Source organism: Alosa sapidissima, chromosome 17 (assembly GCF_018492685.1).
Source record: "Alosa sapidissima isolate fAloSap1 chromosome 17, fAloSap1.pri, whole genome shotgun sequence".
NCBI classification, from domain to species: Eukaryota; Metazoa; Chordata; class Actinopteri; order Clupeiformes; family Clupeidae; genus Alosa; species Alosa sapidissima.
Genome location: NC_055973.1, coordinates 34,507,516 through 34,522,659, shown reverse-complemented (window position 1 = coordinate 34,522,659; position 15,144 = coordinate 34,507,516). Strand labels below are relative to the sequence as shown.

General features: G+C 44.2%; 1 protein-coding gene across 1 annotated transcript in view; it reads left to right on the top strand.

Moving 5' to 3' along the window:
- Window positions 1–15,144, top strand: part of hacd1 (3-hydroxyacyl-CoA dehydratase 1) — a 33,272-nt gene that overhangs the window by 6,011 nt on the left and 12,117 nt on the right. The window contains exon 5 of the mRNA XM_042068165.1: window positions 5,608–5,729. Coding sequence (XP_041924099.1) covers window positions 5,608–5,729 — 122 coding nt within the window. The remainder of the gene's footprint in view (window positions 1–5,607; window positions 5,730–15,144) is intronic.

Below are 15,144 nucleotides of genomic sequence, written 5' to 3'. Positions count from 1 at the left end.
GCCATGGATGTGGGCATGGGAGAGCAGTGCTCAACCACTTCCCCCACCCATATTTTTCCTACTGGTCGGAGATCGAACCGGCAACCCTTCGGTTACAAGCCCGAAGCCCTAACCAGTAGGCCATGGCTGCCAAACTACACAAAAGCTACACAAAAAAGTAAAAGTGGCTGGGGCATCTTCTATGCTAATTTAGTCAGACTCGTCAGTCATGCTGGCTACAGCTGGATAGTTATCCACGAGAACGCACGAGACAGATCTTTACCTTGAACGCACGAGACAGATCTTTAACTTGAACGCACGAGACAGATCTTTACCGACGAGAAATATGGCGGACCAGAGCCGTACTGTATATCGCCATCTCGTGGCACGAGATCTCGTCCGTTTTTTCCTTGATGACAAATATTGTGATATGTTTGTATCGTGACATCTCGCAAGATATCGTGGCTCACGAGATCTCGTCACATCCCTAGTATACAGCTATGTGCAGTGTGGTAACAGTGCCATTGTAGTGCAGAAACAGTAACAATATAATAGTATTAAGAATAAGTGTATATGCAGGATTAAGAGCAGTAGAATATGGCTATGTATAAGTGTAATTACAGTATGTACATTTGTAAATAAATAGAACACTATGGGTGGGATAGGGTAGTGCAATTGTCCGGGTGGGGGGGCTGTGGGCACAGGCAAGGAGGCATCAGGTGGGGGCAGGGGGGGGGGGGTGCTTAGTTGGTTGGTTGTCACTGGGATGCTGAGCTAGAGTTGTTGATGTGTGTGTGTGTGTGTCTGTGTGTGTATGACAGCCGCAGGAAAGAAGCTTCCTCTGAACCTGCTGGTTCGGGTGTGGAAACTTGACAATGATGTTATGTGATGAGCCATGTACAGGTGTGCAGTCGTAGGTGAAGAGGGAGTAAAAGGAGAGGGCTCAGCACACAGCCCTGTGGTACGCAGGGGTAAAGGAGAGGGCTCAGCACACAGCCCTGTGGTACGCCGGTGTTCAGGGTGAGGTTTGAGGAGGTGTGGTTATCTAACCTAATAGACTGAGGTCTGTTAGTTAGGAAGTCCAGAATCCAGTTACAGAGGGAGGTGTTGATGCCCAGTTCACTGAGTTTGATGAGCAGTTTGGAGGGAATGATGGTGTTGAATTCGGAGATGAAGTCAATGAACAGCATTCTCACATAGGTATTGCTTTTGTCAAGGTGGGACAGGGCAGAGTGAAGTGCTGTTGAGATCCTCTGTGCTCCTGTTCTGATGGTAACTGGACGTAAGTCATTAAGGCTTGTTGCAGTGGATCGTTTTGGCACCTGCACGATGGAGGTGGTTTTAAAGCACGCGGGGACAGCTGCCTGGGTTAGTGACAGATTAAATATGTCAGTCCAAATCTCAGTCAGCTGCACTGCACAGGCCCTGAGTAACACGTCCAGGGATACCATCAGGACCAGCAGCCTTACGTGCATTAGTCCTGCTCAGTGCCATCAGGACCAGCAGCCTTACGTGCATTAGTCCTGCTCAGTGCCGCACATACATCGGTGGTGGAGAGTGTGAGGGGCTGGTGATCTACAGAGACCACAGCCTTAATGGCCACATCCTTGTTGTCCCTATCAAAGCAGCCGTAGAAGTGGTTCAGCTCATCACCTTTTCAGATTAGCCCTGGATGAGCTATAGCAGGGGTATTCAATTAATCTTCAGCGAGGTCCAGTTACGGAAAATTTCCTCAAGCAAAGGTCCGGAGCATCATAATGTTTAACGTGCGTGTTATATATTACATTACATTACATTTGGCTGACGCTTTTTAGCCAAAGCGACTAACAACATAGTAAACAGTTTAAGTTTTGGAGCAGTTCTCAACAATTTTAGGACAATTTAAAAACATTAGAGTACAGTAAGAATAAGTGCATCAGTGAGTGCTGTTTTTAACAGTTACTTGTCAGTTTGAGACGGCTGGTGAGTGCTAGGATCAGTAAGACTTGTTGTAAGTGTTGCTATGAGAGGAGATGTTCTCTAAAGAGCTGGGTCTTCAGGAGTTTTCTGAAAATGGAGAAGGATGTCTCTGCCCTTGTAGGAGCTGGCAGTGTGTTCCACCAACGAGGAACAACAGATGAGAAAAGTTTGGATTGGCTTGAGCATACCGGTGGTAGAGCTAGACGTCGTTCGTCTGAGGAGCGCAGCGGTCTGGAGGTAGCGTATGTCTGTATGAGGGCATTCAAGTAGGTGGGAGCAGAACCGGAGACTACTTTGTAGGCAAGCGTTAGAGCCTTGAATTTGATGCGGGCCGCCATAGGTAGCCAGTGTAGCTGGATGAGCAGCGGGGTAACATGTGCCCTTTTGGGTTGGTTGTAGACCAGGCGCGCCACCGCGTTCTGGATCATCTGAAGTGGTTTCACTGTGCAGGCTGGGAGACCTGTCAGGAGGGCATTGCAGTAGTCGAGTTGTGAGATGACTATTGCCTGAACCAGAAGTTGGGTAGCATCTTGAGTCAAGTAAGTCCTGATTTTCCGTATGTTGTAGAGTGCGAAACGGCATGACCGGGCGACTGAGGCAACATGATCTGAGAAGTTTAGTTGGTTGTCGAGAACAACTCCTAGATTTTTTGCAGTCCTGGTAGGTGAAACAGACAAATTTGATGTTGATGTTGTGATGTATGGTAGGTTTAGCTGGGAGGACCAGTAATTCAGTCTTTGAGAGGTTCAGCTGGAGGTGGTGTGCCTTCATCCATGTAGCTATGTCTGAGAGGCAATCCGAGATCCGTGCTGAAACCAAGGGGCCATCAGGTGGAAAGGACAGATAGAGCTGTGTGTCGTCTGCATAGCAGTGGTATGAGAAGCCATGCGAACGGATAATCTGTCCCAAGGAGGTGGTGTAGATAGCAAAGAGAAGGGGGCCCAGCACTGAGCCCTGGGGGACCCCTGTGGTGAGATGGTGAGGTGCAGATAGCTGACCAAGCCATGATACGTTAAACGAGCGTCCTGTGAGGTAGGATTCAAACCAGGAGAGAGCAGAACCGGAGATTCCCATGTTAGCGAGTATAGAGAGAAGGATGCGGTGATTAACCGTGTCAAAGGCAGCCGATAAGTCAAGCAGAATGAGTACTGATGACCGAGCGGTCGCCCTGGCTTCTTTTAAGGCTTCTGTTACAGACAACAGAGCCGTTTCGGTAGAGTGGCCGCTTTTGAACCCAGACTGATTTGGATCCAGAAGGTTGTTCTGTGAAAGGAAGTCAGAGACCTGTTTGGAGACTGCTCGTTCAATGCCTTTGGATAGGATATATTAGGATGGATGGATGGAGCCTAGTTGTAGGCCTAATGTTTAATGTGAAATAAAATAAGTAGCCTAAAAGGCAACATTCAAAATGAGAAGAAATAAGGCAAGATAAGAGAAAAACTGAGTAGCCTTGGCTATTTTTAAGATCTTAACGTGAACTTAAAATAAAATTTGAGCTGAGACAAGGATGGATATTCCACAGCTGGTTCCTTGAACCCATTAATCAGCAAGTTTTTATGTTGACCCAAAATCCTGGAAACCCAGGAACATCCCGTTGTTGGGCAGTGAATGCATGTAGGCTTAACTAGATTGTGGTGGATCAATCATATTGCCTTCTTAAATCGTAAAATATTCTGTGGTCTCAGTTCACTGTTGAATGGGCCTAGCCTACCCTATGCTTGCTCAAAATATATGCTTTGTCTAGTAGAGGTGCTTCAAATTGGTGCTTTTAAAAATCGCCTGTGTTAGAATATGTAGAAGAGGTCCAGGGCAATTCCGCGCAAAACTGTCACATCCATATTTACATGTAGTTGGTGTTACGGACGTGACAGTTTTGCATGGTATTGCCCCCGTATAGTTATATAAAGCTCTGTTCTCACTGTCTAGCTTTCTCCTCTTTGAGCAATTGATGATTTGAAAATAACTTACTTATCGTTAACTTAGATATCCATCTGATTGTTTCTCGTCCCGTCTCCTCTCCTCGCTCGTTTCAGGCTATCATCTCTTCCCCATAGTAGGCTACTTTACTCACTGACTCGACTTTATCAGAATGTACAGATTTCACTGGCTGAGTAGCAGCAAGCGAAATGATGGTTCCTGAAGCTCCTGAAGTAAATGCTGTTATCCTAACCAACGAAACATTTAGCGCAGCTTTGAAATCTTACGTGAAAATCTAAATTAGGCTTTATGGTCCGGGTCCGGATAGGATCACGTCAGGGTCCGGACTCGGACCGCGGTCCGCCATTTGGTGACCCCTGAGCTATAGGCTTGAGCATCACCTGATCTGAATGCGATGTCTCGTGCCTTCAGCAGGAGTCTGACCTCACTGTTCATCCATGGCTTCTGAGGGGAAATAGTGCAACCTGATGCTCTGACGGTTCGTCCAGGCCAAATGGAGCTCCGGCAGTGTTAGAACAGCCCATCTAACTAGCTAAACGTCTCAAACAGGCATCTATAGGGGACTGTTAGGTGGGTGTTATAGGGGACTGTGACTGTTAGGTGGGTGTTATTGGGGACTGTTAGGTGGGTGTTATTGGGGACTGTGACTGTTAGGTGGGTGTTATTGGGGACTGTTAGGTGGGTGTTATTGGGGACTGTTAGGTGAGTGTTATTGGGGACTGTGACTGTTAGGTGGGTGTTATCACCCGGAGAGAAGAAATACTCTTTTCTGATTGGCTGGTGGGGTGGCTATTAATTCGGAATAACAGGACACCGTTCCATATCAATGCTTATGAATGGTAACTATAACAACCATAGTAGGACGACGGTTGCAGGCTTCGCAACAATGGAATCAACTGTAAACAAACTAACTGTCCATGCTATCGCTGTTATAGGGCCAACGAAAGTTGTACAACAAGCTGAACTAGTGAGCTTCTTTTTAAACGGAACCGCGTGTTTCCTTTGCTTTACAGTGGCAACCGGGTGATAAGCGGGATAACGGCCTTCGAGGTGTGTCCAGTTATACGGAACAGTTAACAGGACACCTCGGTTATCCCTTACTTATTGGGGACTGTTAGGTGTTATAGGGGGCTGTGACTGTTAGGTGGGTGTTATTGGGGACTGTGACTGTTAGGTGGGTGTTATTGGGGACTGTTACAGTAGGTGGGTGTTATTGGGGACTGTTAGGTGGGTGTTATTGGGGGCTGTGACTGTTAGGTGGGTGTTATTGGGGACTGTTAGGTGGGTGTTATTGGGGACTGTTAGGTGTTATAGGGGGCTGTGACTGTTAGGTGGGTGTTATTGGAGACTCTGTCAGAGGGGATGTAGTTGCCCAACCCCCACCCTATCCATCTATCCATGGCAGGCAGGAAAGAAAATAAATCAACAGGCGTGTGTGTGTGTGTGCTCTGTGTGTGTGTGTGTGTGCGTGTGTGCTCTGTGTGTGTGTGTGTGTGTGTGTGCGCGCGCGTGTGTGTGTGTGTGTGCGCGCGTGCGTGTGTGTGCGTGTGTGTGTATGTGTGTGTGTGTTGTCTAGACAGAACGTGAGTACCTTTGCTGAATGTGTGTGTGTTGGTCCCTGCAGCTCCAGAATGCTGAGAGCATGGTTCTGTTCCTACTCCGTGTTGATGCTGTGTGTGTGTGTGTGTGTGTGTGTGTGTGTGTGTGTGTGTGTCTGTGTGTGTGTTGCAGGTCCAGAATACAGAGAGTGTGCTACTGTTCCTGGTGGCGTGGACTCTAACAGAGATCACTCGATACTCCTACTACACCTTCAACCTGCTGCACCACCTCCCCTACTTCATCAAATGGGCCAGGTGCAGTCTCCCACACACACACACACCTGATGCACCACCTCCCCTACTTCATCAAATGGGCCAGGTGCAGTCTCCCACACACACATACGCACACACACACACACACACACACACCTGCTGCACCACCTCCCCTACTTCATCAAATGGGCCAGGTGCAGTCTCCCACACACACATACGCACACACACACACACCCACACACACACCTGCTGCACCACCTCCCCTACTTAATGAAATGGGCCAGGTGCAGTCTCCCACACACACACACACACTTTAGCTCTCACTCTGTCTCTCTTATTCTTATTGTGTGTGTGTATATACCTGCAGGTATAACCTGTTCATTGTGCTGTATCCCCTGTGTGTGTGTGTGTGTGTGTGTGTGTGTCATTATTGGGAAAATAAGTCCCTTCAGGGCAGAACAAGACTCCTCTGCTGCGCGTCGGGGTCCGGTTCGCCCTGTCGGGACCTATTTTCCCAATAATGACCGGCGTTCTACACATGATCCCGCTTCTTACACGTCTCCCCTGCACACAGGGGAGGTCATCGGAGCCGTGCCACTGGAGGAGGGGCCGCTCATGTAGCCCACTCCCCTTAATCATCGCAAATATAGACTCTGGGCTGTGTGTGTGTGTGTGTGTGTGTGTGTGTGTGTGTGGGGGTGGGGGGTTTGTGTGTCAAATGACCACTTCATTCGCGCATTACGAGGCGTGAAGCTGCGTGAAGCTTTAGTACCACTTTCAGCCACTGTGCGTCGCTCTGCCACTGTACATCGCTCTGCCTGCCGTCCCTTACATAATTGTTGCCGAGAGTAATCCCAGCCTACGAATTCAATAACAAAATAAATCATGCATAATTAAACATTACCTCGATTTAGGCTACTTGGGTGCTTAAGGCTTGACTACACGAAAATCGAAATCGAAATGTGCCGTCTACATTATTGTCAGTGTTGGGGTTAACGCAACTACGCAAATCAAAACAGTGGTGTGATAATTGAGCCAGTAGAGAAATAACTGTTCAGAATTAATCTGTAGCCTTGGGTAGGCTTCTGCAGAAAACAATGTTGTTGCCGATTTAATACTATCTGGCGACGTTTTTAACAGGCTACGCAATAGAGGCTTAGACAACTATGACCCACGTTTTGGTTTCGTAAATTAATTTGCCCTACTTCTTGACTGCAATGTAGTCAATTGACTGCTTGACATGTCATTTTTATTTTTCTGTACAATAAACAATTACATCTGCTTTATGCCGCAGAATTACATTCATATTTGGATGACTGCAGACGCGCCACTTCCCTCCCCATATTCCAAGATTAAGATAGTATGAAGTGCTTTTTGTATAGGCTACTATCATAAAAAATAGTTAAAACGAATAGCTATTTGCAATTTGACAAAACACTGGTCCTCATTTTGCGAATGCGAGGACGATATGAGCCTGTTGCATTTAGTTAGATGTCCGAGTCACGCATAATGTTTGAAAACCACTGGCTCGTAATCACAATAATTTAACACACGACAGTTGGATAACCTACTTCATCATGTCCCCATGCCTACATTTTTGTGAGTAGCATAGAGATCGTTAAAAACAATAAAGTATGGCTCTCCGTTTGGGACATCGAAAACGTATATTTTTAATAGACTACCGTCGAAGATGCTGACTTGCAAAAGCCTCGGGATAACACGTTATCTCCACTATCATCAGTCATGCCCCTTGATCAGTGGGGAATGAAATAAAAGTTTGATAACCACTGGCTTAACAAGTTACCTACAGTCCAGAACACAGAATCTGTTGCAATATTCTGATGATCGGCGATGATATCGGCACATGTTTGTTTTCCAAAGTAAGAATTTCACTTCACCATGCACCTTCGACAATACCTGGCCTACCTGGTATCATTACAAACATTATTCTGTGTCCTAAAACTGGCATATTTTATGGCATTGTGTCATGTAAGTTCGTTGCAAAATCTAGAGAAATGTGTGAGGTGGTCAGCGGGAGACAATTGAGACACACATTGGATTGTGTTATTACTTGAACATTCCACACTATCCACAGCTGTGGTAGGCCTATCAGGGGCAGGAGGATTACTGTCAGCGCAGGCTTTATATAAAATTCTTCAACAGAAGGCCTCGAATGTTGTCTTGTTTGTGGAGCGCTTTGCTTCGCTTCTGTAATTTCGGCTTCATTGAAAATGAGGGTTTCCCTCAATGACCCTCCGAGAATAAATAAAGGTTGAATGAATGAATGAATGCAGGCTTGCCAAAAATAAAGGCATGTGGTTTGCGCAGCCTACAGTAAATAACAGACCCGCCAGAATGTGCGTTATTCTGCTTTTTTACGAGCAATATGTTTTTGGTACCCTACGCACACTGCATGTTCTTAAATAACAATGATCATCAGTAATATTCGACCATTAATTTGGGTAAATGGGCAAGCGTGACCACCTTGATTGGCTGATGATTGTAACGCGGGCATGATTCCAAACACCTCCCTTACGATGATGAGTGACAGGTCTCAGAATGCGTGCGCTACACAAGGACGGAAGATGATGAATAACTGGGGCCGTAGGCTATTCACAAAGGCTTTTATCTTACTACTAGGAGTAGGCTACTCCTAAATCGCACTTAAAGATTTTAGATTGGAGTTTTCTCTTAAAAGTTATTCACAAAGCCTTTCAGACAACTCCTAAACTAGGAGTGAGTCTTCGTGGCTATGGATGACGTCATTACTCATGCACGAGCTTGACTGAAGTGACCACCTTGATTGGCTGACGATTGTAACGCGGGAATTCCAAACACCTCTCTTCCGATGATGACTGACAGGTGACAGGTCGGAGAATGCGTGCGCTACACAAGTAGTGCGAAGGACGGAAGATGATTAATAACTGAATAAAAAGGCCTAGCCTAAATGAATAAAGAGTAAGGCAAAACAAATAGCTTAGTAGCCTAATGAAACATAGGCCTATGGATTGATGCAGTAGCCTACCTTTGCAACATTATTAAATTAATCTGTCACCATATCCCTAGGCTACGTTTGCAAAGAGGAGAACATTTTAATTTGATTCACAATGAAACGTTACATTTCATTTACATGTTAACAATGAGTAGTTTTGGTTGTTCTTGGTGGCATTATTGCATCCCTTTTATGAATGCAAAATTGTTCCCTCGCGATTGGAAGCTCCTGTTGCGCATAGGCTATTTCAAAACATCGCAATGTAAAATGCCACAAAAAAGCTGTTTATGAATAGGTCTTAGTGAGTTAGGAGTCCTCTCGACTTAAGCTGTCCCAGACTTAGGTGTTACTTTTAGGTCTAAAATGCTTCGTGAATTACTTTTTGTGAAAAAATTAGGAGTCCTAAAGTTAGGAGTGACACGCCCATTATTTTTAGGAGTTGCTCCTAAATTCGCCAGTTAGGAGCTACTTTTAGCCTTAAAATTCTTTGTGAATATGGCCCCTGAATAAAAAGGCCTAGCCTAAATTAATCAAGGCAAAACAAATAGCATAGTAGCCCAATGAAACATACGGATTGATGTAGTATCTTTGTAACATTATTAAATTATTCTGTTACTATGCCTACGTTTGCAAAAGAGAACATTTTAATTTGATTCACAATAATGTTACATTTAATTTACATGTTGACAATGATTAGCCTAGTTTTGCTTGTTGTTGGCGGCGTTATTGCATGTTAGTTATGCCTACAATGCAAAATTGCTTCCTCGCGACTGGAAGCTCCTGTAGCTGCATAGGATTTCAAAACCGCAGGTTTGTGAATAGGTCTGTGAGTAAGGAGTCCTCTTGACTTCTTTTAAGCTGTCAGAGGTGGGAAGGTGTGATTTTTTGGGGGAAGGGCCGGATTAACTGGGCACAATTGTCTGATGGCCCCCCTTCCCCCCAGCCAACGTGAATCGGGTGGTTAGTTAATAGGCCTATCGTGAAGATTTTTCCTGCCATCTAAGGCAGGAGCGCATCTGTGAGGCCAAGCCTCACCAAGTAGCTCGTTTGTTTACAACTAACATTCCATTTAATTAAACTGCTTTATACACTTCCCCATGACAAAGACATCGTAAAACACTGAAAGTAGCTCGTTTGTTTACAACTAACATTCCATTTAATTAAACTGCTTTATACACTTCCCTATGACAAAGACATCGTAAAACACTGAAAGTTAATATTTTGTCACTAGCAACATTCATCTGTCCTTTGTCAAATGTATTATGTTCCAAGTACCCTATGCGTAATTCTGCTTCATAAAGTTGAACAAATACATTTGCTTATTTCACAGAAAAATATAAATAGCCAGTCAGTGCAGAGTTGGTAAGTTATGGTAGGCCAACTTGCAGTGAACATACAAACAGGGGAAATTATTTCTCTTGCAGCTGAGTAGCCTCAGGTGCGCACGTAGACATAAGGCCGAACATGCAAGCGCCAATGAATCGTGCTCTCATGACAATCGCGCCGTTAAACTTAAATAGGTTAACATCACTCTAAGTTCGCCTTCAAGCAAGGAAAACGATGATTTGAAGACATCTGTTTCGTTGGAAGGGCAAGGGGTAGCAACAGGGCAACACAGAGACAGGCCCGATGGCAGGGCTGTTATGAGAGTATTAAAATATGGGATATTCTACGGGAAAACATTAAAACGGCAAGACAGCGGGGAAAGTTAAAATACGTGATAAACACGGAAAAAGTTGGCATGCATTGTTTCGGTCCCCGTGCACAGGGATTATTTGTCATACTATTAATCACATATGATTATTTGTGAAATTGTGCAAACAGGCGCAACACATTTGAAAAGGAAGGACTGGTATGCAAGCTCACGGGAAAGATTGATTTAAGAACGTTATCACAAAGTGTGTGGCTGTGGCGCGGGCGGAAGACAATTGGCAGAGGAGGGTCATGTCTTTTTTAACAATTCTGTCGGAGGGTCATTGAACAATTTCTAGCAGGCAAGAGAGGGTCATGCAACTTCCAACTGAAGCACTCAAAATTCCTCCGGTGGCCCCTTCAATAAATAACGATCAGTCCCTAGATTGCTGCTGGGCTATAGGTCTTGGTTCTGTTAACAACTCATTGTCAGTGTTGCCAGATGCCAGCAAGGTTTTCCAGCCCAAAACCTCGTCAAAAACCGCGAGAATGCACAAAAAAACGCCCAAATTTGCTTTTGCTTGTTTCTCATTTAAACACATTAAAATCATTAACAAGTTTTAAAATGACCCATTTTTCGACTTAGCCTATCCAATTTCAGAAACAATATTCAATCAAATGAACGCAAAAGTAGGCTACACGGACGTCAGACTATTATTCTATAAGCTTATGTTACGGAAAATAATGCAATAGGCTAAACATAGACTATTAATCTGTCTGTTTAGTGTCAATAGACGCTTGGAACAAAAGCATTCAGTAGGCTAGCCTAACATAAAAACATTGAGTGGATATATGAAGAGTGTCTTGCAGATGCAGTGCGTTCATAACTGGTGGGCCAACTGTAGGCTACACAAAAAATATTTCCATAGGCCTACCCCAAATGTAGGCTAAAGGCTTGAGTTAAACTTGAGTCTGACACCTGTGATTTAGAACAATTAATTAATAGCCTACCTAGGCGCTATATATTCCCTGAGACAGGCAGTTAGGCCTAGAGTTTTCATGAAAATCGCGCTGAATAGGCTATTTAGGACAGTGTCAGTGCGCTCTTTGCAGAAGCAGTGCGTCCATGCATGGCAACTACACGCAAAAAATATTTTCATACGCCAGATATAGGCTAAAGGCAAACTTGAGTTTGACACCTGTAATTTAGAACAATTAGTAGGCCTACCTGACAGGCAGTTAATCCTAGTTTTCATGAAAGTCGCGTTGAACGAACAGGGGTGTCAGTGCGCTCTTTGCAGAAGCAGAACGTTCATGCATGGGCCATCTCTACACAAAAAACATAGGCCTATGGCCCTAGGCCCTTCGTGAAAATCGCTTTGAGCAATTGTTATTAGGCCTAAAAATAATTAAAAAGTTCTAGTAGGCCTAGGCTTTGTCAAACTTCCTCAACAACTGTCGGGCTGGACGGAACGTGGGCCGTAGTCCTATGTCAAGCCATTCGCGCAAGACCTGCGCACATCCATCAACCCTGAAAGAAGGGGTAAGTCCATTCTGTCTCGTAGGTAATCTTTCAGCAGTGTGCACATTCGTGAAGAGATTGACTGTAATGACAAAATGCTCTTTGCCCACTTTGGCATATTGACATTGTCAGTCAGCTAGCTAAGTTTGAAAACCCCGCGAGCTGTGTGTTTGAATGGCGGTCTGCGCCAGAGTAGGGGAGAACCGGACTGAAACACTTTTTAATTAAACGTAATTTACAAAGACATCGTAAAACACTGAAAGCTAATATTTTGTCACAAGCAAACTACATCGGTCCTCTGTCAAATACAGTTGCATTTTCAGCTCTGAACAAAACCATTCAGGATTTATTTAAGGAGAAATCGAACATGCGTTTTGTTTCATTCGTCCCTCCAGACCGGGATAAATGAAACGACATGGGGGACGAAAGAAACATACAGCTAAAAACTTCCCACAACTTCAATATTTGACAACATCATGAATGGTACTTGAAATATGTGTTAATTTGGATAAATTACTGCTGGGCTTTACTGTCTGCTGTGAATATCTAACAACCAATTGCGGTCATTGTGAAGCGCATATCTCGCGGTTATGGAAATACCATGCACTATGCCATTTATATGGCTAGAATGCATGTTTCGATACATAAGGTGACGTGAGCTGAGAGTGTCTGTTGTGAGTTTAGGGGGGCACGTCAGCCAGAGGGTGTGTGAGTGAGTGAGTGAGAGACTGCTGCCTGCTGACCAGAGACGGTCGCTGGAAGAAGGGTCTGAAGTGCCTTTGTTTCGGCTACAAAAACCCGCCGAACTGATCCGAAACCAGCCCAATTTTTATACACCCGCCCAAACCCATTTTTGCCCGCAAAATAGATTGCAAAACCGCCCAATTGGGCGGGAAACCGCCCAATCTGGCAACCCTGCTCATTGTCAAACACATAGCCTATCTCGCGGTTGCATCCATTACAAACAAACATGCAATGTGAACGTCTGGGATTGGGGAGAGCACTAAATGCTCTACTGAATAAGCACGAAGTCAAACCTTTAAATGAAAAACACTCTTTAATAATCCAAAAAAATAAACCGCTAATGAAGTAAGCGTTTATCGCTCGTAACTCCGTGATACCAGGACGTAACAGGAAGGCATTTGGCTGAGCAACGGAGGTTAATATGCTCCATGTTTTGTCCAAATGATAACTGTCTATCATCGTTGCACTCGGAGAAAACCGGAATGTTTCATTCGTCCCCGTTTCAATCGTCCCGGTTGTACCTACTCAAAACGCAGATAGAACCTTATTATTCTAAGGTAGCGAAATAGCGTTCAGCATGATTCATGCCCAATTAATTCCCCCTGTTAAAGTGTTCGCCTTTGTAGTTTGGTTTCGTGATAGCCTATGATAAACGGCTTATGGCCAAATATGTGAAAACGTTAAAATACAGTAGGCGATAAACCCGGAAAAAGTTGACAGTGATTTTTTCATAATCACTTTGGAGGGTCATAGAAAAATGTATTGCTGGTGAGGGAGGGTCACGTCTTTTTGGACTAATGCTCCCAAAACTCCTCCGGTAGCCCCTTAAATAAATAACGAACAGTCCCTAATGAAGTAAACTTGTGACCATCAAAAATCGTTTATCGCCTGTAACTCCGTGATAACAGGACCTATCTGCTCCAGGCTTGCACTAGCATAATAAATATGAAGCTCCCAATTAGCTGCTCCAGGCTTGCACTAGCATAATAAATATGAAGCTCCCAATTAGCTGCTCCAGGCTTGCACTAGCATAATGAATATGTGTTGCACAGTGCTTGCACTAGCATAATGAATATGTGTTGCACAATGCTTGCACTAGCATAATGAATATGTGTTGCACAGTGCTTGCACTAGCATAATGAATATGTGTTGCACAATGCTTGCACTAGCATAATGAATATGTGTTGCACTAGCATAATGAATATGTGTTGCACTAGCATAATGAATATGTGTTGCACAATGCTTGCACTAGCATAATGAATATGTGTTGCACAATGCTTGCACTAGCATAATGAATATGTGTTGCACTAGCATAATGAATATGTGTTGCACAATGCTTGCACTAGCATAATGAATATGTGTTGCACAATGCTTGCACTAGCATAATGAATATGTGTTGCACAGTGCTTGCACTAGCATAATGAATATGTGTTGCACAATGCTTGCACTAGCATAATGAATATGTGTTGCACTAGCATAATGAATATGTGTTGCACAATGCTTGCACTAGCATAATGAATATGTGTTGCACAATGCTTGCACTAGCATAATGAATATGTGTTGCACTAGCATAATGAATATGTGTTGCACAATGCTTGCACTAGCATAATGAATATGTGTTGCACAATGCTTGCACTAGCATAATGAATATGTGTTGCACAATGCTTGCACTAGCATAATGAATATGTGTTGCACTAGCATAATGAATATGTGTTGCACAATGCTTGCACTAGCATAATGAATATGTGTTGCACAATGCTTGCACTAGCATAATGAATATGTGTTGCACTAGCATAATGAATATGTGTTGCACTAGCATAATGAATATGTGTTGCACAATGCTTGCACTAGCATAATGAATATGTGTTGCACAATGCTTGCACTAGCATAATGAATATGTGTTGCACAATGCTTGCACTAGCATAATGAATATGTGTTGCACTAGCATAATGAATATGTGTTGCACTAGCATAATGAATATGTGTTGCACTAGCATAATGAATATGTGTTGCACAATGCTTGCACTAGCATAATGAATATGTGTTGCACAATGCTTGCACTAGCATAATGAATATGTGTTGCACTAGCATAGTGAATATGTGTTGCGCAATGCCTGCACATAGTCACAGTTCTAGCTTCCATTTTCTTTCCGCTGTCATCATCCCAAATGTTCCCACAGCAGACTTCTGCGACGCTGGCGCCTCCTCCAACTCCGTGCTGCCTTCGTTATCTCTCCGTTATCTCTCTGTTATCTGCATGACCCGCAGCACTCCACAACTCCGTGCTGCCTTCGTTATCTCTCCGTTATCTCTCTGTTATCTGCATGACCCGCAGCACTCCACAACTCCGTGCTGCCTTCGTTATCTCTCCGTTATCTCTCTGTTATCTACATGACCCGCAGCACTCCACAACTCCGTGCTGCCTTCGTTATCTCTCCGTTATCTCTCCGTTATCTCTCTGTTATCTGCCTTCGTTATCTCTCCGTTATCTCCATGACCCGCAGCACTCCTCCAACACTGGGCTGCCTTCGTTATCTCTCTTACCATTTCTATACACAGCGTTTTGTT